Source organism: Balaenoptera acutorostrata, chromosome 18 (assembly GCF_949987535.1).
Source record: "Balaenoptera acutorostrata chromosome 18, mBalAcu1.1, whole genome shotgun sequence".
In the NCBI taxonomy this organism is placed as follows: Eukaryota; Metazoa; Chordata; class Mammalia; order Artiodactyla; family Balaenopteridae; genus Balaenoptera; species Balaenoptera acutorostrata.
In genome coordinates this window covers 8,244,112-8,271,962 of record NC_080081.1, presented here as the reverse complement: position 1 = coordinate 8,271,962, position 27,851 = coordinate 8,244,112, and the positions used below count along the sequence as shown (strand labels likewise).

Sequence of the window (27,851 nt, the reverse complement as noted above, 5' to 3'; positions counted from 1 at the left end):
ATTTTAAAAAATTCACCTTATTTATATCTCTCTAACTGAAGAGTGAAGACATTTTGACAGTTGTCAAAAAGACCCAAATAGACCAACCATTACAAAAATTATTTTCATTTATTCAAGCCTTTAAAATAAAATATTCATTTAATAGGATACTCACAGAGGCAATAAAATACATAATTTAATCAGCTTTTCAAACTCATTTAAAAACAGAGAGTTTTCATTTGCAAAAGCTCAGCTATTTTTCTTCCCTCTAGCACATTAGGAAAAAAAAAATAACCACTCGCAAGATACCACATCGTATAAGAGAGCCAGATTCTGTTTGACTTACATATCTGGATCAATAGAGAGGACAAAGCTGCTTGCTGCAGCTGCTGGCATCCAGGCCCTTGACTTTGGGTGTCTTGAAATTATGATATGAATTCACAGTGTGTCTTTAATGAACCTGCCTGTTTTCCATTTGGTGAGGAAGATGTAGGAGGGACTTGACAGATAGATTGAAAAATCTTCCTTTTGCACTGTTGGAAGCAGTCTTTGACCCTCCCTAATAGGAAGATCGGTACCACCTCTCTACTAGCCTTTAAAAAAATCCTTAGTTCCTTTTAATATATTTGTCTAATGACGAAAAAATATAGAAGCCTTATTCAATTGTAAATGTGAACGTGGTATAAAAAGGCATAAATGTTACAACATTTAAAAGCAGCATCCCTCCCCCTCGGTATTGGAAGAACCAAGTATAGAGCTGATATTCACGTTCCTGTAATGTTGAGGGGCACCAGCTGGACCTGAACTCGCATCAACCAAGTGCAAAAGGCCCTTGGAAACCAACACATTTGAAAGGGAATGGATGAGTTAGTGAAAATGTCTGAATAGAAAATGGAACTAGACCACTCTGAACTGAATCAAGGAGGTCCCACATCTTGCTGCGGAATGAGGGAAAGGAGATTAAATTAGCCCCGTAATGCAGACACCCAATGGTCGGCCAGCTATTTCCCCTTTGCCATGAAACTCCGCTGCCATTGGCCAAATCCTCTTTGCTTCCTCCTGTTAGACCGGCTTACAGAATCCCAGGGACTCACTTGGTGACGCTCTTCCCATTCCTGGGCCCTGGGCTTGTCCTCTTCTTCCTGAAACACTGTTTAATACTTACTCACTTCCCGCGTGGCTCCCTGACTTCATTCTTACCGCTACTTATTTCTGCACATCTAATTGACTCTTGTCTTGCATTGCAAGCAAGTTTCTGTTATCTGTGCTTTTCCATGTACTTCCCATAATCTCCCATTGAATGGAGTTCACCCACTAGAGCAGTCGAGTTTCTTCCAATACTTCTGTCTTTGTGTCTTCCACCACGTCCCTGCTCTATGTTGCCTACTGTGGGAGCTTCATATGAACCAAATAGCTGTCATAGTAGCCAGGGTCACACAGGCAAGCCTAGAGGAAGTCTCTCTCCAGGGCTTGAAGAGCTGCCAAATTCAAGCCATTTGAAAGAATTCTGTTTTTCCTAAAAAAATCAAGTGGGCATCATTGGACTCCCACAGCAGAGCAATGGTTATACAAAACCCTTGACAAGTTATGGGCTTGATTCTAATTTGGTTATTAAATTCACAGTGTTTCTTTTGTTGGGTTTAGTCTGAGGTTTGAGGATATTTTGGGGGCATATTCAAAGACAGAATATATATATATGTACATATGTATAAATATTTGTCACATTAAGGATTTGGACCACCAGTCACATGGTACCAAAACCAATACATGAATTCAATTCAAACTTAAATTTTCTCCTTAACGTTTTTTCTGCCAAATGTCCCATCAAAACAAATAATTAAATATTGTTATAGCTGATGCATGTTCTTTAGAATTTTTCTTTTTGGTCCACTGGTGTGTGCTTTTCATCTGGCTGAAATCCTTCATTCGCCTTTTGGAATGATGCCTCAGGGTCTGGTTCAGTGCCTTTGCCCTCTGGAAGTTCCTTATTGTTTTTTCTGTAGCATTTCTTGTATGCTACATAGACTAGAAAACAATACACAGCAAGTTAAGCAAATTTCATAATAATAAGCTGCAAACTTACTTTGGACAGTGATTATAATCTATGTCTCAAAAAGCAGTTGGCATTTTCTGTGGGCTGGAGGCTACTTAGAGAGCGCGATCACCATTCTTAGTTCCATGATCGCTCATGGTAAGAGGGGTGACTGCACTTCAGAAGGACCTAGCACACAGTTAAGGGCTATTTGCTCACCTGATTTCTGCAGGCATCAGCCCTGTAGGTGGTACTCACCAATAACAACAACAGCAAACATTTATTCTGTCCCTACTATCTCCCGGTTATGTGCTAGTCCTCAATAATATGCTACAAGCTAAGGGGCATTGTCAGGACCTCGGTCTACTGGTCTGTGTTGGAGGACTTGAGCTGGAATAACTATCTCTCCCAGCCTTCACTCTCTCTTTCCTACGATGGGGGAGCCTTGGCTGATGGGTGATCAGCCCTCCTTTCTTCCATGAAACTGCCAGTCTCTGGTGGCAGCCATTTCTCAGCATATTTTTGAGGTCAGCTCACACCTGGACAGACTGGCCTGCGGTTGATGTGTGTATACGTGTGCTAAACGCACATGTAGGAAGCAGTGGAGAGGGACGGTATTACCAAGCCCATGTGGTCGTCGTTTGAGCCATGTTTTCTAATTAAGCTTTATCAAGTGCTATTTTGTTATCTAAATATCTGATTCTTTTTTCTTCTACTTCTCATCTGGTTCCAAAGTCTACAGGGGAAAAGAAAGTATTATTTATTGGCACCTTCAGTTTCCAATACCTCACACTTAAAATTGGTATAATAATACTGTCTATCTCACAGGGCAATTGTGAGATAAAATGGTAAAGGGCCTAGCACAGCCCTGGGAGAGTAGTAAGTGCTCAGTAAACACTAACTCTTGTGATGATACGCAGCTGAGAGAGACAATAGCCTGCTTCCAAGGTCTTAATATGTCAAGGTCAATATCCCCTTGGATGGTCTCTGCCCTTCTACTGATATATTAGTTTTGAAGCCACTGAGCTATTGACTCTATTGAATTGAGCTTGTGGTTAATTACAATATCCCAACACTTTTATTATAAACTGTTTTGAGCTGGGAGTCCCTCAATTTATCGCCGATTTTATTTAACCAAACTATTTATTTCCCTCCCTTCCTTCCTCCCTTCCTTCTTTCCTTTCCTTGTTCCCCCAAATATTTAGACTTCTAATCCTTACACCAAAATATGTTTCCCGGCATTGCATATCCTTGTTTTCATTCTTGCTGCTAAAACTATGGGAAAATACAAGACCAACACTATTGCCCACTTTTCCATTACTCCTTCAGCTTATCTACTAAGCCCTTTTGAATTAGTTATTTAACTAGTAAATCTATGTAATTGTCCTATCACCCATCTACTTTCTCTGGTTTGGCTAGTAGACACCACTAGTATTCTTTGGGAAAATCCCACAGTGTACCAAACTTGGTACATCTCCATCATACAGGTAAACAAGGTAATTAGACCATGGAGCCCTCCCTCCTGTGCCAGGGATAAGTCAGTGGAACGTTTCTAATGGGTCCAGAGGGTCCTGTACTGGAAAGGAAAACTCTGCTTCGAGAATGACATTCAAGATGATAGCCCGGAGAATGATGAACTCCTATGGGCCAGTTGAACATCTGTTGGAGCTAAGTGAAAAACCAAACCTCAACCTATACAAAACTGTACCTCTGGTCATTGTATCACTTAAGAGTCACATTATTTTTTCATTCACTTTCACTATACAATCCTCATTAAAATGCCACTAAGCTTAAAGAGGAAGTTTCATTATTAAACCACCCCCCCCAAAAAAATCCCCAGAATTTGAAAATAAAGGTCAAATATGACCAGTCCTTAGAAAACAAAATATAAAGAAAAGTTTCAAATAGGTGAAAGCCAGCAGGTGGCAAGGGCCAATGGATCAAAGCTATATGCTACATTAGAGTGAAATTAGAAATCAAGTTGGCTATTCTTAGTACTTGAAATAAAGAACATGTTTGCTTCAACTATTTCAATTGTATGGTTATTATAAAAAGAAAAATATATATATACACACATATATGCACATACATACATGTCTTCTGATACAACTTAGCCTGATAAATATCCCTTGTATACTAATTTTCTGATAAATATCCTACATATATACTAAGAATATCAAGATGATGATTTGAGAAAAATGACCAGTTCAGGGTTCCTGGAAGCAGGTAGGAAGGCACACTATAAAATGGTCCTAACAGGTTAATATGCTCCTTAATTACTGAGAAAAAGAAAGTCAGTGGAGAGAATCAACCTCCATTACTTTTCACTTAAAAATACCCTTTACTAGAACGTTTTGGTAAGATTATAATTTTTTTCATCAGCAGTTGGGAAGTCGTGATAATATTATGGGTGGCTTTTCCTACCTGTTGACTTCACTGCCAGAAAAAGGGAATTAAAAAACGCCATACTAGCAACTCCAGGATTTCTCAAAGAAGCACATCACAATGAAATGTGGTCAGTGTTCCTTACGTGCTAAGAGTATTGCTGCCATGATGATCTGGAAGATGCTGTAGATGAGCGGGAAGGTGAATATGAGGTTGAGCTCCTCGGGAGTGAAGGAGAGCTGGACGATGGTGGAGCACAGCTGCGTGTTCTGCATCCCTGTTTCCAAAGCAACTGTTCGGCATCTGAAAGAAATGTTCCGAGAACCTATGTTTTCATTGGTTTGTTTGGGGTGTAGTTGTTTTGCTTTGTTATTGTATAACATTAAAAGCAGATATGAACATAGAAAACTTAACGCTTACCAAAGGGGATAGCGGGGGGCGGGGAGGGATAAATTAGGAGTTTGGGATTAATAGATACATACTACTGTATATAAAATAGGTAAACAGCAAGGGGACCTACTGTCTAGAACAGGGAGCTGTATTCAATATCTCGTAATAACCTATAAAGGAAAAGAATCGGAAAAATAATATACATATATGTATAACGATCACTTTGCTGTACACTTGAATCTAACACAACATTGTCAATTAAGCCTCAATTAAAAAAAATATTTACTCCGGAAAAAAAGCAGATATGAGAACAAGTACATATGTATGTGTGTATATATATATCTGTTTTTAATGTATGTATTTATTCACTATATAGTTTTATTTATATTAAACAAATATGTAACTTATTAACATATTATTAGATAATACATTATAATATAAATAAATATTTTATCACTTTTTCTCTACATATACATACATAAAATCTTGCTCTAGTCACCCTATGATTGTTATGGTAATGAGAAAATGGACATAAACCTGTACAAAAGTTAAAAAGCTTTATGTAAACAAAAGCCGCTGTTATTATTTTCTCCTTTTCAAATTAAAAAAATTGGGGATTATAATATTTTCTTGTCCAGAGGAACAAGGAACACCAATTAGCTTATTTTGCCCTCTGAGCAGTGGAAGTATCTGTGTCATCTATTTCTATATGTGCATATATACACAGAGATTATTTATATTATATTTAATATATGGATAACATTTATTAATAAGCAATATATCCTTATTAAATATAATATTGATTAAATTTATATATTTATTTGTAAAATAAAATTATATGTTGAATAAATATATACACATTGAAAGCAGATATATATATGTATATGTGTGTGTATATATATAATATATATATATATAAAAATTAAAAAATATATCTGAAAGGAGCAGGCTCATTTATATTAATGTTCCATAAATGGCAGAGGGGGTTCATGTCACTCTTTTCAATTACATCCTTGGTAACAGTGCAGAGCACAGAGCAGAGGCTGAGAAAACACTCAAGGTAGAGTATGTGTTATAGTTGTTTTACTGTTAAATTGGTTTTGTTCTTCTGGTTAAATCTTGATCAAAAATCTGCAAGGTGGGCATTACTGGCCCCATTCTACAGATGAGAAAATGAAAGGAAGACTAAGTGTCTGGTGTGGGGTTCCACCGTGGGTGAGTGGTGGGTCAGCCTGACTCACATCACACCCTTTCCACTGTCCAGTACCTCCCACCTTGTCCTTGACCTCATACACGTACCAGCTCCGACACCTGCTTTTCTCTCTGACTATTGATTCCGATGCTCTAGTCGGAGAGGAAAGCCCATACACGCTAAAACAAGTTCTAATATCCAGCACTTTGTGGATGATGAGTGCATCCTGTTTCTGGCCTGAGGAACCCTTGTGGATCACAAGGCCAACCTGGGTAATTTGGCTGAAGTCACTTTGTTTGGAGAATAAGGACGTGTGACAATGGAAGAGCCCAACTTGCACCATAGGGGGAATGGTCCAGGAGGATTTGAACAAAAAAAGAGGCAGTCAGTGTTTTCTTTCTGGGGGACTTGCATAATAATTTAGGGATGAATGAGTCTATATAGAGTGATGTATTCAGAAATAGGGTAATGTTATTACAGGTGAGAAACTTTGAATCTTCATCAGTACGTACAGCTGTTGTAGGTTGAATTGTATTTTCCCAAATGCATATGCTGAAGTCCTAACCCTCAGTACCTCAGATTGTGACCTCATTTGGAAATAGGGTCACTAAAGATACAATTAGTTAAGACAAGGTGATTCAGATGCACCCTAATTCAATATGACTGGTGTCCTTGTAAAAAGGGGAAATTTGGACACAGAGACATGCACAGAAGGAAGGCAATGTGGAGAGAAATAGCTAGAAGATGGTCATCTACCAGCCAAGGAGAGAGGCCTGGAACAGATCCCCCTTATCCCTCAGAAAGGGCCAATCCTGCTGACATTGATTTTGGACATCTAGCCTCCGGAACTGGGAGACACATTTCTGTTGTTTAAGCCACTGTTTGTGGTGCTTTGTTACAGCAGCCCCAGCAAACAAATACAGCAGCTATTACAGAAGAAAATCCCTAGTCTGATTTACCAAAACACCATACCTGTGCCAGGACTGACCAGCTATTCTGGCCAGAAAAAACCCTAGGGAGTAACCGGCCAAGGGAAATATGGTTCCTATCACCCAGAGTTTGGGCTCGATGATCCAGGCACTCTGGTACAGAACTCCTCCGACCACAGCTATGAGCACAATCAGCAGGGCGCCTGCGATGGACCCGACCTGGAAGAAAGACACGAGCAGATGCAACAATCGTGAGTCAAGGCAAATCCAAGTGTTCTTGTCAGAGAAGAAGCCTAAGCATCTCTTTCTCTCTGGGAAAGTGAGAATAAGTGATCTTTCTGTGTAACCCTTGCCCGACGGCCGTGGTAGACCCACCAGAAACGCTGGTGCTTGTCCCACGGTTTAATTTTTAAGAAGATTAACAGGACCAATTGAGTGTCCGTACTCAGTTAGCCTGAAGAAGATGTACTAGTTGCAAATTATCCTGGTCAGAGAGGAAGAAAACCCACTCCAATAAGAACTAGAAGAGCCGGCTTCCAGATTCAACTCCTCCCGCCTGCCTTCCTCAGGTCAATCACGAAACCTCTCTGGGTCTTAGATTTTTCATCTGTAATTGAGGATGAAATCTTACCTGAGTCACCTTTTATGATTGTTATGATAATGAGAAAATGGAGATAAAATTCTATAAAAGTTAAAAAGGTGGGCTTCCCTGGTGGTGCAGTGGTTGAGAATCTGCCTGCCAATGTAGGGGACACGGGTTCGAGTCCTGGCCTGGGAAGATCCCACATGCCGCGGAGCAACTGGGCCCGTGAGCCACAGCTACTGAGCCTGCGCGTCTGGAGCCTTGCTCCGCAGCAAGAGAGGCCGCGATAGTGAGAGGCCCGCGCACCGCGATGAAGAGTGGCCCCCGCTCACCACAACTAGAGAAAGCCCTCGCACAGATACGAAGACCCAACACAGCCAAAAATAAATAAATAAATTTAGAAAGTCATGGGCAAACAGAACACTGTTATTGCTTTCTCCTTTTCACATTAAAAAAAAATTGGGGATGTTAACATTTTTTTTTCTGGTCCAGAGAAACAAAGAACACCAAGTGGCTTATTTTGCCCCCCTGAGAAGTGGAATCTATCCATGTCTATCTTTGTCTATATCATCTATATTGTCTATCTCCATCAGGTGGCTAGAATATAGTTGGTAAAAGGGAATGAATTGTTACTAATTATGTATATCATCATTTATATACATAGTTATATATTATTATTTTAATGTATATATAAATGTGTATATAAAATCTACCAATTGCCAGGCACAGAACTGGCCATATAGATACAGGGATAAGAAAGATACGATTTCTTTTCTAAGACAGCTGTCTAGATATATTTTATAATACAAACCCACATAACAGAGATAAAAGCAAAGTGCTGTTGGTGTACAGAGTAGAATAAAACCAAGAGGTGAAGTTTGAATTGGGAATCTCAAAGGGTGGATAGAAACTTGCCCTGTGGTTGGGACAGGGAAGGGCGTTCTAGAAGAGTGGGCTGCATGTCTAATAACTTTAAGACCCTCTAGAAGGGGCTTTATAATACAGTGAGAAAAACCAGTTCAGTAGATGGAGAGATCCATCACTGCAGTGCACACTCTGGGGCACTTGACCATGCTGCCTGTGGCATGGGACACTTACCTTAAGTATGATCTTGGCTTTTTGGGGCCATCTGTGATTAACAAACATTCCAATGGAAACAGGAACAACAAGAGTCACCAAAGATATACCTAAAGGTGACAGAGGGCAATTTGATCAACAGAATACAGCACAGGAAAGAGGAAAACAAGAGTAAGCAGCCCCCAAAAAGGTTTAGGATGTAGATCAGGCTCCCTTCTTGAATACACTAAATAAGTTAAAGAACAACCCACCCCCCAAACTCTACTTCTTTACCTACTCCAGTAAATAATTCAATATTACTGGTGGAAAATTGATAATATTGATGATATAAATCCTTTCCCTAAATCCTGGATTAATTTTTTTTAGAGTTCTTTATACTGCCAATCAATATCTTTTGGTTTCAATTTGTCAGAATCTTGGCTTATGTAGCCTTGGGATCTTTATATCCTAGGAAAAATACCTTTTCAAAGTATGTGTATGTGTGTGTGTGTGTGTGTGTGTGTATGTGTGTATATTCTTGGGGTGTACAAAGATGATATTTGACATCTGTCTGTTACTTCACGGTAGTAGACATAAAAGAAAAAATTTCAAAATTCTCCAGGCATTCTGTGGCTAATGACTTCCGGTTAAGACTGACTTGGGTGATTCAAATCTGCAGCAGAGAAATGAAAGAATAGGTTGAAAAAGCATGCTTTAAATTTTCCATGAGATAATATATTTGTCGACCTCTCAAGTAATTAAAATTCTTTGCAGGAATGTGCCCACCCAGCCAGATAAAAGTCATACTTCAGTTTCTCGGTGTTAAATTTACCGCTGTTCTTGTGACATGTGGTTTGTTTCTCCATGTTATTTAACACTCATTTGTCCGATGGCTGCTTTTATATAAAATGGCTCCAAACAACTTCTAACTTCTCACAGGCTGTTTCTTTTTCAAACATCCTTTTAAAGTAGTAGGAGAAAGTGGAATTGAATAATGAGATTCTGAGAGCGGTTGTTGTTTGGTATTGGAGTAGATTGAACTAGGACTGGGAAATGGATTCTAGATTCCAGGGCTGTAAATATCAACTTAAAATGAATATAATAGTGATGAAAACATAATGTCTTTGTAGCCTTCTGTCCCTCCTGGTGATATGAGGGTCCGCAATTACTTTTTCCCAGAAATTACTCAACGGGATTAAGTAATAGCTAAGGGTACCAAGAGCAGGAAAAGAAAAAAAAAATTAGGGATGAAAGAGTAAAGGAGAAAATGGTGGAATAAAGGAAATGAAAAAGGTTACTGATGGAGGTACTGGTCAGAGCCCCCAGAAAAATCCCCTTTGGGTATCCTTACATCCTGCTACTTTGGGAGGAGACTTCCTCCTCTGGGTGTCCAGACTATTCCCTAAATGGATGTTTGTAGGCCTTAAAGGAAAGCCGTCTTGATACAAATTGGTTGTACTGCAGTCACTTAAATCTGGGTGCCAATACTGTGATTGGAATGTGAGTGTGGTTAGGTTTTGGTAATGTATTTACCATGTGTTGGATCTGTGCAAAGGCAGACCAGCCCATGCTCGGCCCCTCTTTGCTGAGTCTTAATCTCTTGGGGGCAGCCCAAGGCTACCAGATAAACACACAAGCAGGACCAGTGGCCAAAGATAATGGCAGAATTGCATTTCCCCTCTTGACCAGACGAGACCGGATAAAGATTTTCCGGGACTCGAAGTTGGCTGGAAAAGACACTCTTCACCCTTCATCCCACTCAGAGTGTGTGACTCCCACCTGGAATTCTTTACTCCCTAGAGGCCTAGAGATTTGTGTTTCTTATTCCCCATGTGCCTGAGCTCTCTGTGGCAAATGCCTGTCCATTGAGACGAGAGAGCATCGCTTACAGTTGCACTGTTCGAGCCATAGCTTGGTCTTTAATCAAGTTTACACTGCAGGTACAAGAGGGAAGAAAGGGACAAAGAAAAAAGAAGAAAAGCGAGTGGGAAACAGAGTCACGGGGTAGAACTTGGAGTCAGACAGACTCGGAGCCGAAACTTATTCGCAAACTGTGAGAACCATGTGAATCATTTAAGCCTCCCAGCCTCAGTTTCATCGTTTGTGAAGTGGGTAGAATTATGTCTAATGCATGGTGCTGTTGTGAGAATCAGATGGGGAAGTGGATACACAGGTTGTGGTCCTAGACATGCAAGGGATGGAAGAGGTGGCACGGGAACTTTCTGCAGTGTTTGCAGTGGTACCAGCTGCGCAAGCTGCCTCCCTCCTCCATCCAGATGTCACCATCTGAAGGGGCTCAGGGGGTGTTTATTGAATCATCAGAACGTGGTGAGCACTGTACGGAAACTGGGCCCAATAGGCCGGCCAATGGAGCAGAGTGGAGAGCAGGCCGAGGGTTATTTCCAGCTCCCTGGTCATCTTGGACAAATTAAACACATACCCCGAGCCTTACTTAATTGCCTCATTGAAAAAGTATCGAAAACATCTTGTGAATTAATCAGGTTGTGTGTTTTCTACATTAAAGGGTAGCAAGAAGGTTAGGTTGGAAAAAGGACAAGGACAAAATGGTGAATAAGCAGAGTTAATACTTTTGTTTTTTCAAACCCTCATTTTTAAACTTTTTATCTTTTCCTCTTCATTTCTCTCCCCTTCTGTTTTCTTTTTTCTTTTCTTTTTGCCCTTTATGCCTTGTAGGATGACTTTTTCCTCCTTTCAGGTACTAATGACTCACTTTCTCTTCCTTTCAAAATGTATTCACATTGAAGAAGGTGCTATCAGTCATTCACAGTGTAGTTAGAATTTCCCAATATTGCCCTGGGGCATTTTCCAGGAGGGAATGACTATCAAGAGGAGAATATTTTAAGGCTTAAATTTTTTTTTCTTAAACAACAAATAATATAGAATTAAAACTCCTCATTCAACAGACACATTCTGTGAGAGGCCTACAGTACACACCACTCAAGCAAACTGCACTCTTTACCTTGAAGGAAGGTGTCCTCCCAGGGAGCAGACTGAGAGTTGAGCAGCGTAAGGCACAGGCAGGTGGCTGTACAGGGTCACCCTAAAGCCTGCTTGCAGGAGATGACATCTGATAGGAAGGAGTTCCCTGGGGTCAGTAGAAGGACCACGTGAGGAGAAACCCCATACTGAACAAGGTATGCCAAAAAGGACCACTTTTTTGTATGTGTGGGGAGGATGTCTAATGGCCATGGTAGGAATAGAGTAGAGTCTGTCTGAAAATATTGCAATACAGATTGTCCCCCATGAGTGTTCCCAAGTTTGTTCTAACTCAGTTGTGTAGACCCGAATCATGTTTTTTATCACAGGAACGATTTTTCTTAGAAATGGAAGGCATCCAGTCCAGCTTCCCATGTCAACAGCAATGCTGTTTGCAAACATCTTTCTGAGGCACCGTTCAGTCTTTGCTCGCATGTTCCCTTCCGCAGGACCCCTGCACCTCTTTCAGGCAGCCCATCAGGGAGACACTGGTCTGCAAGCTCAGCTGGAAAAAGACTATTTAGCATGTCAAGTAGCTGGCAGTTGGTACTGAGGTACTAGTTCACTTACATCTCATCTCTGATGACCATGGTTCTAGCGGATGCCTCGTTTGGGTAGACCAGGAACTATCTTGTCCTGCCCTTGACCCCATGTTCCACCAATGACTTAATCTCCCACCAATATTTGTTCTCCCAGAAACAGGAAATGAAGCCCTTTGGGGCTGGGGGTGACCATCTGGGAGCTGAGTGGAGACAGAGTTATAACTTGCACATTTGACTCCCAGGGCCTGGTACACAAGCTGAGCCAGTAGATCAACTTCTGAATCACGACGTGGTTCCCAGTGGAGGGTTATAAATACTGTGTTTCTCATGGAACTCACTATTTATGTGTGGAGGGTTCTCATGGCCATTGCTTACCGGGTGCCCTATTTTGAAATCATAGATAGAATGCTTTTTGTATTCGTTCCATATGAGTGTCCCGGAGCACCCTGGACCCGTTGCGCCCTGGGATAAGGGCAGGACAGAGCCTCCTGTGCATCGGCAGCTCCAGCCTCCTCAGGCCCACACGGCTGTGCACGGGGGTCCGTTCCGTCAGCCCCTCCCTGGTGATTTCAATGGAGGACAAAACCAGTTCTCCCACAGCGTCAAGCTTTGGAATTCAGCTTCGGCCAATCCTCATTCAAACGCAGGCGAGACTTGTCCTGAAATCCTCACTGGGCACCAACTACTGCTGGTGCAAGAAGTAAGGTCTAGCTGGGTCTGAGCCTGGCCTGAGGATCTACCCAGGGACAAGCAGAGGCGAGGAGGGCCGGGTTAAGCCGTCTGGTGGAGGAATGACTTACCTATTTTATCATAGGGAATTAAGATTATCCCAGAGTCGACCCACATTTTGGTGTAGATTAAGAGGCACAGCGGCATCATCCCCAGGGCGAGCAGCGTGGAGCACGTGGTCATGCTGATGCTGAAAGGAAACGGGCAGCGTGATACAGCCACCTGCGTTCTCTACGGGAGAGGTGGTTTCATTTTTCAGGGCGCGATTAGAAAGTCCTGCCGAAGACCCTCCGCCAGCAGCACCATCCGGTCCGGCGGACAGAAATACACACGTACCCTGGTCTGTGCAGGGCCACGCCTGGGGCAAGATGGTGAGATCTGTATTTCGTGTCTTTCTACTTGGTCTTGTGCCACCCCTCCCTCCCCATGGGTTCTCAAGGATCAGAGAAGATATTTCGTGACTGTTTCAACTCATTGTTAAACAAGGTACAAGGTGCTTGGACATGCCACCCTTCGAACCTCCAATCAGAGAACAGCAAACACATTTATACCCGCCAAGATATCAGGGGCTTTGCTGTGTCTGCTCGGGATGAGACGGGCCTCCGTGGCCCCTGGAGGAGAATGCACATCCAAGGGAGGAAGCCTCAATGTCTTTCCTTAAAGCAGACAAATTATTCCCCTAATGCCCGAAGCTTGAGAGAAGGAGAGGAAGCTGACTTCAAAAACCAAGGAAAACGTGCAAGCAGGCAGGGTGGGCCTGGGTTCTAGCTCTGCTAAGAAATGTAGCAAATGGTGTTCAGCAGCATCAGGGTCTGGTAGTGTTCCTTCTGAAGCATCAGTGTTTGAGTGAGTGGACGTGGTTGAATAAGTGGACTTTGGCTTTGGAGGTGGAGGGTATGGAATGATGCTATTTTCAGCACTACTGCAACGGATGGAGGAGAGGTTTTGGGGAGCGGGTCTTTTGGTCCCTGAAAAGTGCCCTGTGTACGGGGGCATATTCTCTTCCTGGGAAACAGAGCCCTTAAACGGCTGGGCCAGACACGGGCTGGCTTGGAAGCAGGCGTGGCCACGTTTATGACTATGGGTAATTTACTTGACTTCCCTTTGCCAGTTTCCTTATCTGTGAAATGAAGATCATAATCATCACCACCTCATAGGCTGTGAGGACTAAGGGACCCAATGAGTCCAGTACTTAGAATAATGCAAGGCGCTCATTAAAAGCCAGTTAACTCTAACCCTAACCCTAACCCTATCCAGCCATTGCGTGTGTGTGTGTGTGTGTGTGTGTGTGTGTGTGTGTGTGTGTGTGTTGTGTTTCAGCATAATACAGAATCAGGAAACTAGAGAGATTTTTCTGAAAGGCCCTTTCTTTAATAGCCGTAGCACTGAGACTATCAGAGTAGTAATTTCTTAAAGGAATTATATGTGGACTTCAAGGAAATATTAAGTTATTTACAACACCTGCTTCCCCTCTGGAAAAACAACCAAAAACCACAAACCACCCTACACATTGCTAAGGAAAACAGCTGGAGGTGAGGAAGTTCGTTTCATTGCATCTAACTAAGCAGTTTTGGCAAAATCAAGGATGGGGCAGTGTTTATCAGGGGGCTTACCTTGCATAATAATCATTTTCTTAAAAACCAGAATGAAGTCGCTTAAGACATGTTTAAAGGATTTAGAAAAAAATACTTGTCTTAGTAGAGCTAAAATTATGTAACAATAACCAGCGCTGGGGGTGTATGTAAAGCATTTCCAAGAAGTTCGATCTGTTATGGTGACAGGTTAACTTAATTTAGCTATGCAATAGGATGCTAAAGGCAGAGTTCCACACCAGAATAATAAGTTAATTTGTTACAAATAGTGCTTTGTCCTACTTATATGTAAGATCCTGGAGTTTGATTTTCCCCTCTCTCTCTTCCTTTGCCATTCTCCTTTTCATCTTTTATTTAAAGAAATAAATTAGGATGGATCTAAAGTTATCCCTATAATAAAATAACTTTTATTCCAATGCATCCAATATGCTTTCCAGAGTGGAGATGATGGGATGGGGGTGGAGAAGGGGCAGTGTTCATTACCTGGATCACAATGGAGAGAAGGCTGACCATCTTTGGTTTTAAACCATGAGAACAACTTTTAGAAGGAAGTCTGTTTCTCCCCTTGTTTTTCTTTCAAATTTCCTTCTGAAAGCTTCAATTCTGACTCATTGCTAAGACAGTGTATGAAGTTGTGTCCTGGTTTGAGTTTGGCAAGAATGGTTTCTGAAAGGCCACGAGAAGGGACAAAACAGGAGTTGGAGAAGGGAACGGTTTACATTTAGTGGCCACCTTGACCATGAGGTGCTGCAGAGGGGCAAGAGAGCAGATGGCCAGAACCCCTCAAAACGAGATGAAGACCAACTCAGATAAACGATTTTAAGGAACCATGTAGGAGAATAAATTAGCAAGGAAAGAATCATTTTACATAAAACATTTGAAGTTCTACAAAGAGCAAAGATGTCAACAATGGAAATACTATACCCTGCATTTATATTGGAATAAGAGAAAACATCAGAAAAAAAAATCTCTTGGTTTAAATTCTTGCCTTAGTCCTATTCATTGCCAGGGAGAATTTTTTTCCTTCTTTTTTCTTTTTGGAATTAAAAGAAAGCAATACATGAGAATTCAGTGAATGCTGAGGAATTTGGTGAAGTCAGTGATAAGGAATGCAAAGATTATAATCATATTAGAAATGAAACACCAAGTTTGAAAGATCAAAAGAAGTGTATACAGGTGGGGCTAGAAGGTGGAGACATGATGATTGATAGAAATAGTGTTGAACAGAGGTTAAGAGTCTGGATAGGGATAAGTGAATAGGTCTGGATTCCGATTCTGACTCTCACATGTACTGACTATGACCTCTGTCAAGGATAGGAGCCTTAATTTTATCATCTATTAAATGCAGAAAATAATAGTACTAACCTCAGAGGATTAGTTTGAGGATTAAAATACACCTAGAGTACTTATACTGTGAGTGGTTCCTAACAGTTTACAGCTAACTAAATGTTAGATAGTAAATACAAAGAAATGCTGCAGAGCAAAACAAAGCTTGCTTCCTCTGAGGGAAAATAAAGGGGAATTCAAATAGTGTTGGATTAATTCTTAGATTAGAGAGGAGCTGGACATTTGCGTCATTGAAATGGGAAGAACTGCTTTGAATTTGTGATAAGCCAGAGGGTCAGGGATTTCGAACAACTAAAATAACAGTGAGCACAAAGTTGGAAGATGAAAAATATAACAACATTTGGCAAAAGAACAAAGGTTGTTGTAGGAAAATTTAGAAACTCTTAAATCTAGAAAATAATCAAAGGGAGGGAAGACGGTGCATAGCAGTGAAGGAATTAGGGGAAACTGAAGAAAGGATGCATAGGCAGGAATTCCCCAAAGAAGAAGTCAGAGAAAGGAAAATGGATTCCACATATAAGCGATATCATATGATATTAGTCTCTCAGTGTCTGACTTACTTCACTCAGTACGATAATCTTTAGAAAGGATTCAAATGAACTTATTTACAAAAAAGAGTAGAGTCATGGATGTAGAAAACAAACTTAGGGTTACCAGGGGTTAAGGGGTTGGGGAGGGATAAATTGGGAGATTGGGCTTGACATACCCACACGAGTATATATAAAATAGATAACTAATAGGGACCTACTGTATAGTACAGGGAACTCCACTCAATACTCTGTAATGGTCTGTATGGAAAAAGAATCCAAAAAAAAAAAGTGGATATATGTATATGTATAACCGATTCACTTTGCTGTACACCTTAAACTAACAACACAACATTGTAAATCAGCTATACTCCAACAAAAATTTAAAAAAATAAAGAAGGAAAATAGGAAGGAAAAGCCTTGTGTGGTGTGACTGAGGCCATTGCTAAAGAAAGGAAAGATTAAAAAATAGGGAGTCTTTGGGTATACAGCAGACACAAGGGGGTGGAAGTCTCTGTGTTTGTTCCCTGAACTGTGGGCCACCAGCAAATTCACCTGAGAACACCACCTTCATTTCTCCCTGAGACATTTTGTTCATAATGCACCCACGGCAGAGCTAGAACAGGTGAAAATACTTGTTCACTGATCAGATTCCTACAACAACTTTCTAGGCTGGAGTGGTCTGGGAAGGAGCTGAAATATTACTTGCTGTATTACAATGAGCAAGGATTCCATTAGCAAGGTCTGCTTTTTTTGCTATTTGTGTGTGTGTGTGTGTTTGTGTTTAAGTCACCAGAGACTGCAGAATGCAATGGTTTCCCAGGTTTTGGAAGAGGTGACAGCGTGAAGGGGAGATGATTTGGTTTCTCCCAGGAACCATATCCAGGAAGTTAAAGCCAGATGGAGTTGTTTTGCCAGCGTTATGTGGTATCTGCTCAACTAGTGCAGATACCTGTTGGTATAAACAGTCATATCTTAGCTGCCATTGCGAGAGTTCAAGTGGAAATGGAGAAGGTAAAGTTCCAAGAGGACAGAATCGGAAATATAAAGGGTAGATAGAATTGTATCTACATAAATGATCATGAGACTTTAGTTATCCACCGCTCACTCCAGAAGAATAAAAAGTGTTGGAAAACTGTTTCCCAATAGCTGAGGTGTTACTTTCTTAATTTGCTCTGAAGAAATATTTCAACAGTTTTTCCTCTAACATATACAAGGCATAATGTCATCATCTTCCTAGTGGCATAGTTTAACCTCCTTTCAGTGATCATGGGTTATCATTATTACTTGTTCCACTAAAATACGGTGATGTCTTCTGGGTGATGTGCTTATAGAGCTGTTTGTCCCTAAAATAGTGATGCAGAGCTGCTGTGCTTTCTGACTTATCTTCTTTGCTTTGGAGGCATTTGGATCTTTTCATTTGCAGTCAGGCTTTTGGGGCCACTGGCTGCTGTGGGACATAGGCCTGCCCCTTCTAACAACTTGCTCCACCCCACTTCTTGTTTTTCATCCTCTGTGCTGGGAAAAAGTTTTAGAGCTTTACAATCGGGAGAGTGAGTGGGTCCTGTGTGAGGAACGTCTATGAGATGAAGTATGATTTACTTTGGGTGTGCAGAATCTTTCATTGGGTCTTGTTTGAGTTCCGGATAGGTGAAGTTGCTAGAGATGCTAGAGATCCAGTGATGACTGCACTGGATGGGTGCTGGTGTTGTTCACAAGACAAGGGAGATCTGTGGAGTGCACACTTTCTAGAATGAAAATTAACAATTTTCAATGCCACGTGTCCCATTAGAGGACTTGCTGAAGGACTCATCTATACTGATTCAGCTGGGGGTTTTCCACCAAGGTTTCAAATTCTAATTCTGGTTCTTATTTCTTAATATTTTTATTTCTTACAGGAATTGTTATGCGAGGGAGATAAGATTACATAATCATCTCCTGTTTCCAGAGAAATAAGATTTCCTTAAAACCACAGGAAAGTGTAACTTAGAGTTTTTAGGTTAGGTTTTTACAGTTTCAGCCCCCAGAAGGGAATCTGCCCCAGTAGCTGCCCAACTCAGCACCACACACACTTTTCTGTCTTACAGAATGATGACACGTGTGGCATTTCATGGAGGTACAAGACTCTTCTGTTTTGTTAAAAAGTTACAAATATTATGTAAAAGCTGTTTGGTGGCAAAGTCCTGTATTCAATTCAGTTCACTCCCCTCAACTTGTCTGTAGAATTCTCACCTCTGTGCCTTCTTCCAGGTCACACTAAGTTGAAATCTAACAAGGCCTTATCGCTATACGGAGGTTCACAGATTAACTAAACCTGAAGAGCACCTGCCATCCTTTGCTCCTCGCAGGACTTTCCTTAGAAAAAAAATCTATTGCAAGGAAGAGATGGTATTTCCTTACGTGAAAGAGATGTCACATGAAGGTATATCGTTTGTATGGCTTTTCTAAAGCTTCTGGAGAAACAGGCACCAGCTGGGCTCAGTTGGCAGGCTTCCAGTAGCCCACTAGGCACTGGATCAACCTGGAATCCAGTCTGACACTTTGCTCTGGTTACATTTCTACACATGAGCTTCTTGCTTCTGAGTGTTATAACAGGATGCACAGAGCCCATTGCCTACTGTACAGTATTTAATAAGCACTCGTTACACTGACTCCTGGCTGGTTTGCAGAAATGCATACCTTTCACAGGAAATGAGGAATGGTGAGGGAAGGAAAAAGACATTTGTCTATTCAACTTGCAGCATTAAAATTCTTGGTGTCCTCACATTACTGCTTCGTCTTATTCCTATTCGTTTTTTTTTATTTTTCCAGTCCTAGTTCAGACTGGCACAGGATGAATTGGGCAAACATTGCAATTTACATTACTCTGTGGGAAGCAGAGAAACCATTTTCTGTTTATTTTATAGGAAGGTAAGCATAATTTTTAAAAAGCTGTTGTAGTGGTTTTCTTTTTTCTTTTCCTTTTTGTTTAATGCCAGTAGAAGTGAAGCAAATGTACAAAATCTTTCTTACACCTTATACCAAGAAAAAGCTTGTCCAAAAAACTGGCTGTACTTGGTCATTGTCTCATCCTAGGTTCTAACTTTTAATGAACAATTTAGTTTCACGATTGCATTCAAAGCTCCTCATCACCACAAAGAAAGTGGTTTTTTTTTTCTGATACCAACAAGGAAGACTTTCTCAGCTGCAGCTTGTGGCTTGGAAAGGATTTCTTTTTTGAAAAACTTTGACTCTTTCCCCAAAGAGAAACAGCAATTATACAACTCCTTGTTAACTGAGTTAGGTTTTAAAACACAAACACAAAATAGAACCCCTAAATTCGCAGAGCTCAGCAGCTGCGTAGGAAGGCGAGTCAAGGCATTTCGTCTCCTGTTTCAATTCTTAGTTGGACCCTAGATCAATGGCAGATCAGACGGACATTCACAACGCCATAGGCTTCTGAGAAGATTAATTCAATGTGATTGCGGTACTGGGAGGTTTGGATATCTTACCTCAGGTCCATGTCGCCATCAGCCCAATAGGCCAAGATGTTGGAGGCGGTTCCTCCCGGACAGCAGCCCATGATGAGCACCACCACGGCTTGGATGGGGAGGATGTCAAAAGTCACGGAGAGGACGAATCCTGTGAGGGGCATGATTCCAAACTGACAGAGGAAGCCAACACATATGCCCCACGGCTGCTTTATGTGCCCTAGGAATTTCTTGATTTCCACGTTGCATCCCATGGAGAACATCACCAGCGACAGTAGGATGGTTAAGACCGTGCTCAGGACCACACTTAGAGTGGCGTTGAAATCGCTCCCTGGTACCACGCAGGACGCGCCGTCGCACACTGTTGCACTGGCCAAACAGACCGTTGAATTATTCATTGCTGGCTTTTCTGCTCAGATGCTCACAGAGGTCCACAGACGCGCTCGTCCTGTACCGTCTACTCCAACTGCGTCAAACTTTTAAACCCTTTTTAAACCTATGTCACCTGGTGTCTCCTTCAAAAGCCACCTCAGAGAGGCAATAAAAAACAATAAATGCTAGTATGTCAGTTTCGAGAGGTAACCTTACAACACAGCACAAATTATGAATCATAAAAGTCCTGCCAAATTATTGGTCCAGACAGAGAATTCTAATTAATCATTTATTGACATGATAATGAACTCTGCCATATAAAAAGAGCTGTGTTAATGTTTAATGCTGGGAAAGCTTTGTTCAATAATCTCAGTTAAATGACGCTTAAAATCAACTCAGACTATTACAGAACATTGTAGGGGTTAAGCCGCAGGAAAGCATCTCCTTGCAATGGGGGCGATTGGGTCCTGAGAAGTCCAGTGCCTTGTGACAAATCAAATTGCCGATTAGTATCAGACTCTGAGCTGGAACCCAGACCATCAGTTTCCTCCCTTACTAGTTTTCCTACTGTATTATTCTGTCTGTGTGTGTTGGTCTATAGTGTGCATAAAGAATATTTACGCTTGAGAAACTTGTAGGGTCTTGATGCAAACCTATGGGAGAGTAACATGCAGGAGGGTAGGATGTTTTCTGTTCTGTCTGGTGGGAAGGCGGCCAGGAAAGCCCCTGTCAGTTACTTACACACACAATTATGTATGTGTTGCCATGGTAACAAAGTGCTTCATAGCAAGAGACAATACAATTATTTGGAGGGATGAACCTCAGAGGATTAGGTCAAAGTGATGGGAGCTCTTTGTGCTTGACGTCAGGAATGGAAATTAGAAACTTTTTGGGGGGGGTGGAAATCTGAGGTTCCAAGGGAGGTTGATTTCTGTGCATGTCAAATGGTCAAACTTATTATGAGCAGAAAGCTGTCCTCAGCATATAGCGAAGATAAAAAAAGAAGTAGAGGAGTGATTCTTCCTATTCTTAGGAGTTCATAATCCAATTTTTGGGTCAGGATGCAGCATAAGAATAAAATTGAATATTTAGATCATGATTCACAATTTATAGGACAAATTCTAATTTATTGTTCAATTTAATCACCTTAAATAGCGTTAGCATCCCCATTTCACAGATGAGGACTTGAGAGTCTAGGAAATGAAGTGCTTTATTCAAGGTTACCCAGCAGATAACTGGAAATACTGAAACTCAGTTTGGCTTGGAGGCGACTGAGAGAAATACCTTAGAAATGAGCTTCTCCAAACTCAGTGTGCTCACAGCTCCCGGGTGGGTCTTGTGAAAATGCAGATTCTGAATCTGGAAGTCTGGGGTGGGCCCCAGGCGTCTGCATTTCTGACAAGCTCACGGTTCATGGTGACGGTGCTAATCCAGGGACCACACTGGTCTCAGGACACTCACATCAGGGTGACCCTAACTGCACCCGAGCTGGTCAAAACTGAATTTACTGGTCACTTACTTACTGAAGAACTTGCTGAAAACAGTGTTTACAGAGCAACTTGATGAGCAAAATTAAACTTTTTCATAACTTGAATGAACATGAGCTATGGGCAGCAGGGGGGCCACCAAGCAAAGGAGCCAACTGAGCCCAAAGCCTCAGCCCCTGGGGTCCCTGACGATGGCCGCTTCATCTTGGATTGAGCTGCTGAGAAAACCTTGAGCCCCGTCCTCAAAGGGTGACGGTGACTCACACTCACTGCTGGCGCAGGCCCCTGTCCCAGGAGCGCTCTTCATCAGCTGCCTTCCCCGCATGGGTGGGCTGCCATCAGCTCTGCCCGTCTGCTTGCCAGGTCCTGGGGATCCTCTGGCTCTCCCATCACCCTTCCCACTCCCACAGCTAAATGATTAGCTAGCTCATTCCTGTCAGGGCTCCCTTCCCACTCCTAGGCGTGGAATGACTTGGCCCTGCCCTGCTGGCTGGCTCCAAGCATCTCCTGATCTCTGACCCACTTCTCGGCTCACGTGCCAGCCAGCCAAGGGCGCATGAGCTGAACGCGCCCCCTGCCGCTGCACCTTGGCACCTGCTGTGCTGGCTCTTCTCCAGCCAAGCTGGGGGGCGGTGAGGGGCAGCCTGGTGCAGAGCTGCAGAATCGTGCACTTGACACATACATACCCAGGGTCCGTCAGCTTTCCAAGCAGCTGCCCTTCTCTGACCTCCAGCATCACCCGAGAGTCTGAAAGCTAGACCAGGACCTGCCCGCAAACAGCCTCTTTTACTTCACTGGGTCTGGTCTGGAAAGGGAAATTGGGGTCCTGTCGGGTGGCGTGAAGGCTTAGGATTTTTCCCGGGAGGGGCTTCATGTTCTGGCCGTGCCTGGAGTTGCCAGGTGAAAGCCTACTGAGCCTCTGGTCCGCAGGAGAGAAAGTGAAAGGAGAGAGAGAGAAAGCAGGATCAGAACAAAGCTCTCCTCAGATTTCAGACGACTTGCTGAGGAGACTTGAGGCTCCCAGGGGCAGAATGCTTTGCATATAGACAACTTGCAAATGAGCAGTTTGTTTGACTAGACAGAGCGCTACAGTTCTGGTTAAAAAAAAAGGTGCCAATGCATTTCTAATTTTCACATTGTTTTTACATAAATTTGCACATTAAGGCTCCAGAGGCCTTCTATTCAAGTATCGGAGAGATTCACAATTAATTAATACCCTGAACTTCAGCTGCATTCTAATTCAGGCATCAGACCAGGATGAATAGGAAAGATCTAAATATGGAAAAGAATCATGTGCTTTAATTACGACACAGAATCGGGGTACAGATGCACACCTGAGTGGGCCGTCAGGAGGCTGGGGCTTGATTTCCATTGTCATCTTTTTCAATCTTTTCTGCTCAGTTTCTTCATGCCCTGGGCTCAGCTATAGGCAGTCTTCAAGAAACCAGCAGCAGACTTCTGTTCCCAGCTCCCTGGGTGGAGAAACCAAGGGTTGTGAGTCAACTCGACAGCTCAGGCGTCCCTCTAGTTCTGGTGTATCGCTCTGGAGAAATGAGGATTTAATAGCTTTTCAAGGTGTTTGCTCTGAAGTTCATATGATAAAAGATGAGCTTTCTATTTTCTATTGTGTTTCATCAGGGATGGCTCTATTCAGACCAACAGTCTTTTGGGACTTGAGAGATTCTGGAGAACTGTTCTCTCTGACTGAAATGACCTTCCTCTCTCCTTTCTCCCATCCTTTTGTGGAACCTGCAAGTCCACAATTAAAGTTATTATTTGGAGTCTCCAAGGACCCTCTTTGAGGCAAAAATACCCTGGGGAGAATAGCCCATGAATGACTAGCTGTCTGCGCATCTGAGTTGCATTAAAGGAAAAAAAACAGCAAAGTATTGGTGAGAGGAAAGTAGTATGAAGGGTTTAGAATTTACTGAATGTGAAAAGCCCTGGACTTGGAATCAGAAGATCTGAATTCTAGGTCTTCTTCTGTGGGAAATACTGGGCCAACTCTTAAGGCTTTTATGAATGAATGTGAAGCCTTATTAAAAGTCTGGAGGAGGTGCAACCATTTTCAAAAACGATTAAAGCTAAATTGTACACATGGGCTCTGACCCAGTCATTCCAGTCCAGGTAAAGACCTAAACAGATGCATAAATTGAGTTCCTTGGAAGACACAAACTAGAATGTTCATGGTAGCCCTATTCATAATAGCTCCAAACTGGAAACTATCAAAAGTCCGTCAGGAGTAGAATGGGTACATAAATTGTGATCTATTCACACAATGTAAATTTATACATCAATTAGGATGGATGATCTACCATGACAAGGTTTATGTTGAGTGAAAGAGACCAGACTCACAAGAGCCCATACAAAAACAGGCAGCGCTAATCTATGGTGTTAGAGGTTGGGATGGTATTACCCTTGGATGCGGGAGAAAAGAGACTGAAGAGATCAGAAGTATGCCGTACTTCAATAGGAAGTTAAAAATAACAATGCTTCTGTCCTGGTAGGAACAGCCTGGGAGGAGATATATGTCCTGTCCTAGGGAAGTCAAGTGACAGAAGATAACACTAGACTTGAGATGATTTCGTGCGAGAATAAAGCAGGGGGTAGAAGTGGGGGGTTTGGGGAGGATCAAAATTAGGAAGGAGGTAGGGAGATGGATATTTTGCTTTTACCATTTAACAAGGATTGGTTCTATTAACCATCCTATGGTTACTAACTATCTAACTATGGCTTAGTAATTTTGTGGTGATCAATTAAACATTTTCTAAATGTCTAAAAACATTAATCTCTGTGAATCTTTAATAAAGTACTTTTGGGTTAATCAATTCTACATAAACCTCCAAGCAAATCCTCTTTATAGAAGGCAATGCTTCTGTCCTTTTTGCTTCCTCAGTGACCCATAATACTTAAAAAAAAATTTATTTTATTGAAGTTTAGTTGACTTACAATGTTGTGTTAGTTTTCCGTGTATAGCACAGTGATTCAGTTATACACACACATATATATGTGTGTGTGTATATATATATATATACATACACACACATATACATATATATTTTTTCAGATTCTTTTTTGTTATAGGTTATTGCAAAATATTGAGTAGAGTTCCCTGTGCTATACAGTGAGTCCTTGTTTGTTATCTATTTTATATATAGTAGTGTGTGTATGTGTTAACCCCAAACTCCTAATTTATCCCTCCCCCACCCCCTTTCCCCTTTGGTAACCATAAGTTTGTTTTCTGGGTCATGTCCTCTCTTATTAGGAGGATGACCATCGCTATTTCTTGGGTATGCTTTTTAGTTTTTAATGGTTCAAACCTGCAAACATTTTTATACAAATACAGCTAATCACACACTGCAACCCACACAATGATTTCAAAGTGGTACTAAACTTGAAAGTTGACACTATGTTTTAAAAAAATGGAGAACTTGTGCTCCTACCTGAGCCAGATTCTCTGAGAATCTTCAACCATGTGATCACATCATCAAGAACTGGTGGAAATGTAGATGCGTAATTTCAAGGAATGGTTTCATAATCTCAGCCCTTCAATCATTTACTCTCTGTAAATTTTTATACCATCAATAGATTAAGTAAAATTTGGCTTCTTAGAGAGGGTCACCAGGGTCTTAAATTATTCAGTTATCATCTGTCAAGTTAGGAACAGTAAGATCATGACATTGTAACATAGAATAATAGTCTATCTCCTTGTAAGGAAGGTATTATCATGCCCAATTTACAGATGAAGTAATTGAGGCTCAGAGGAAGTAAGCCTTCCTTATGCTCAGATCATACAAGCAGATGTGGAAGACCTGGGAGTATCAGCTCCTTTTTTTTTTTTAACAGATCTTTATTGGAGTATAATTGCTTCACAATACTGTGTTAGTTTCTGTTGTACACCAAAGTGAATCAACCATATGCATACATATGTCCCCATATCCCCTCCCTCTTGAGCCTCCCTCCCATCCTCCCTATCCCACCCCTCTAGGTCATTGCAGAGCACCGAGCTGATTTCCCTGTGCTATGCTGCTTCCCACTAGCTAACTATTTTACATTTGGTAATGTATATATGTCAACGCTACTCTCACTTCACCCCAGCTTCCCCCTCCCACCCCGTGTCCTCAAGTCCATTCTCTATGTCTACATCTTTATTCCTGCCCTGCAACTAGGTTCATCAGTACCAATTTTTTTTTTTTTTTTTTAGATTCCATATATATGTGTTAGCATACGGTGTTTGTTTTTATCTTTCTGACTTACTTCACTCTGTATGACAGACTCTAGGTCCATCCACCTCACTACAAATAACTCAACTTCATTTCTTTTTATGGCTGAGGAATATTCCATTGTATATATGTTTCACATCTGTCGATGGACATTTAAGTTGGTTCCACGTCCTGGCTATTGTAATAGTGCTGCAATGAACATAGTGGTACATGTCTCCTTCTGAATTATGGTTTTCTCGGGGTATATGCCCAGTAGTGGGATTGCTGGGTCATATGGTAGCTCTATTTTTAGTTTTTTAAGGAACCTCCGTACTGTTTTCCATAATGGTTGTATCAATTTACATTCCTACCAAAGGTGCAGGAGGGTTCCCTTTTCACCACACCCTTTTCAGCATTTATTGTTTCTAGATTTTTTTGATAATGGCCATTCTGACTGGTGTGAGGTGATACCTCACTGTAGTTTTGATTTGCATTTCTCTAATGATTAATGATGTTGAGCATCCTTTCATGTGTTTGTTGGTAATCTGTATATCTTCTTTGGAGAAATGTCTATTTAGGTCTTCTGCCCATTTTTGGATTGGGTTTTTGTTTTTTTGATATTGAGCTGCATGAGCTGCCTGTAAATTTTGGAGATTAATCCTTCGTCAGATGCTTCATTTGCAAATATTTTCTCCCATTCTGAAGGGTGTCTTTTCGTCTTGTTTATGGTTTCCTTTGCTGTGCAAAAGCTTTTAAGTTTCATTAGGCCCCATTTGTTTATTTTTGTTTTTATTACCATTTCTCTAGGAGGTGGGTCAAAAAGGATCTTGCTGTGATTTATGTCATAGAGTGGTCTGCCTATGTTTTCCTCTAAGAGTTTGATAGTGTCTGGCCTTACCTTTAGGTCTTTAATCCATTTGGAGTTCATTTTTGTGTATGGTTTTAGAAAGTGTTCTAATTTCATTCTTTTACATGTAGCTGTCCAGTTTCCCCAGCACCACTTATTGAAGAGGCAGTCTTTTCTCCACTGTATATTCTTGCCTCCTTTATCAAAGATAAGGTGACCATATGTGCGTGGGTTAATCTCTGGGCTTTCTATCCTGTTCCATTGATCTATATTTCTGTTTTTGTGCCAGTACCATACTGTCTTGATTACTGTAGCTTTGTACTATAGTCTGAAGTCAGGGAGCCTGATTCCTCCAGCTCCGTTTTTCTTTCTCAAGATTGCTTTTGCTATTTGGGGTCTTTTGTGTTTCCATATAAATTGTGAAATTTTTTGTTCTAGTTCTGCGAAAAATGCCAGTGGTAGTTTGATAGGGATTGCATTGAATCTGCAGATTGCTTTGGCTAGTATAGTCATTTTCACAATGTTGATTCTTCCCATTGAAGAACATGGTATATCTCTCCATCTATTTGTATCATCTTTAATTTCTTTCATCAGTGTCTTATAATTTTCTGCATAGAGGTCTTTGGTTTCCTTAGGTAGATTTATTCCTAGATATTTTATTCTTTTTCTTGCAATGGTAAATGGGAGTGTTTTCTTAATTTCACTTTCAGATTTTTCATCATTAGTGTATAGGAATGCAAGAGATTTCTGTGCATTAATTTTGTATCCTGCTACTTTAGCAAATTCATTGATTAGCTCTAGTAGTTTTCTGGTAGCATCTTTAGGATTCTCTATGTATAGTATCATGTCATCTGCAAACAGTGACAGCTTTACTTCTTTTTTGATTTGGATTCCTTTTATTTCTTTTTCTTCTCTGATTGCTGAGGGTAAAACTTCCAAAACTATGTTGAATAATAGTGGTGAGAGTGGGCACCCTTGTCTTGTTCCTGATCTTAGTGGAAATGGTTTCATTTTTTCACCATTGAGGATGATGTTGGCTGTAGGTTGGTCATATATGGCCTTTATTATGTTGAGGAAAGTTCCCTCTATGCCTACTTTCTGGAGGGTTTTTATCATAAATGGGTGTTGAATTTTGTTGAAAGCTTTCTCTGCATCTATTGAGATGATCATATGGTTTTTCTTTCAATTTGTTA

At 41.3% G+C, this 27,851-nt stretch overlaps 2 protein-coding genes across 3 annotated transcripts in view; one reads left to right on the top strand and one right to left on the bottom strand.

Moving 5' to 3' along the window:
- ERCC5 (ERCC excision repair 5, endonuclease) overlaps window positions 1–27,851 on the top strand; it is a 266,206-nt gene that overhangs the window by 190,712 nt on the left and 47,643 nt on the right. The window lies entirely within an intron of this gene.
- SLC10A2 (solute carrier family 10 member 2) lies at window positions 160–20,148 on the bottom strand. Its single transcript, XM_007196790.3, has 6 exons — window positions 19,772–20,148; window positions 12,886–13,004; window positions 8,589–8,677; window positions 6,951–7,126; window positions 4,542–4,699; window positions 160–2,004 (listed from the first exon to the last, which is right to left on the bottom strand). The coding sequence occupies exons 1-6, from the start codon at window positions 20,146–20,148 to the stop codon at window positions 1,847–1,849; spliced, it is 1,077 nt and encodes a 358-aa protein (XP_007196852.1). The 3' UTR covers window positions 160–1,846.

Bases quoted from the DNA above. Each gene is read 5' to 3' on its own strand.
- SLC10A2 (XM_007196790.3), bottom strand. From the start codon at position 20,148: ATGAATAATTCAACGGTCTGTTTGGCCAGTGCAACAGTGTGCGACGGC. The intron at 13,005-19,771 runs GTAAGATATCCA...GTTTCCTTTCAG, and splicing joins GATGGCGACATGGACCTGAG to CATCAGCATGACCACGTGCT. The intron at 2,005-4,541 runs GTAAGGAACACT...ATTGTTTTCTAG, and splicing joins GGCAGCAATACTCTTAGCAC to TCTATGTAGCATACAAGAAA.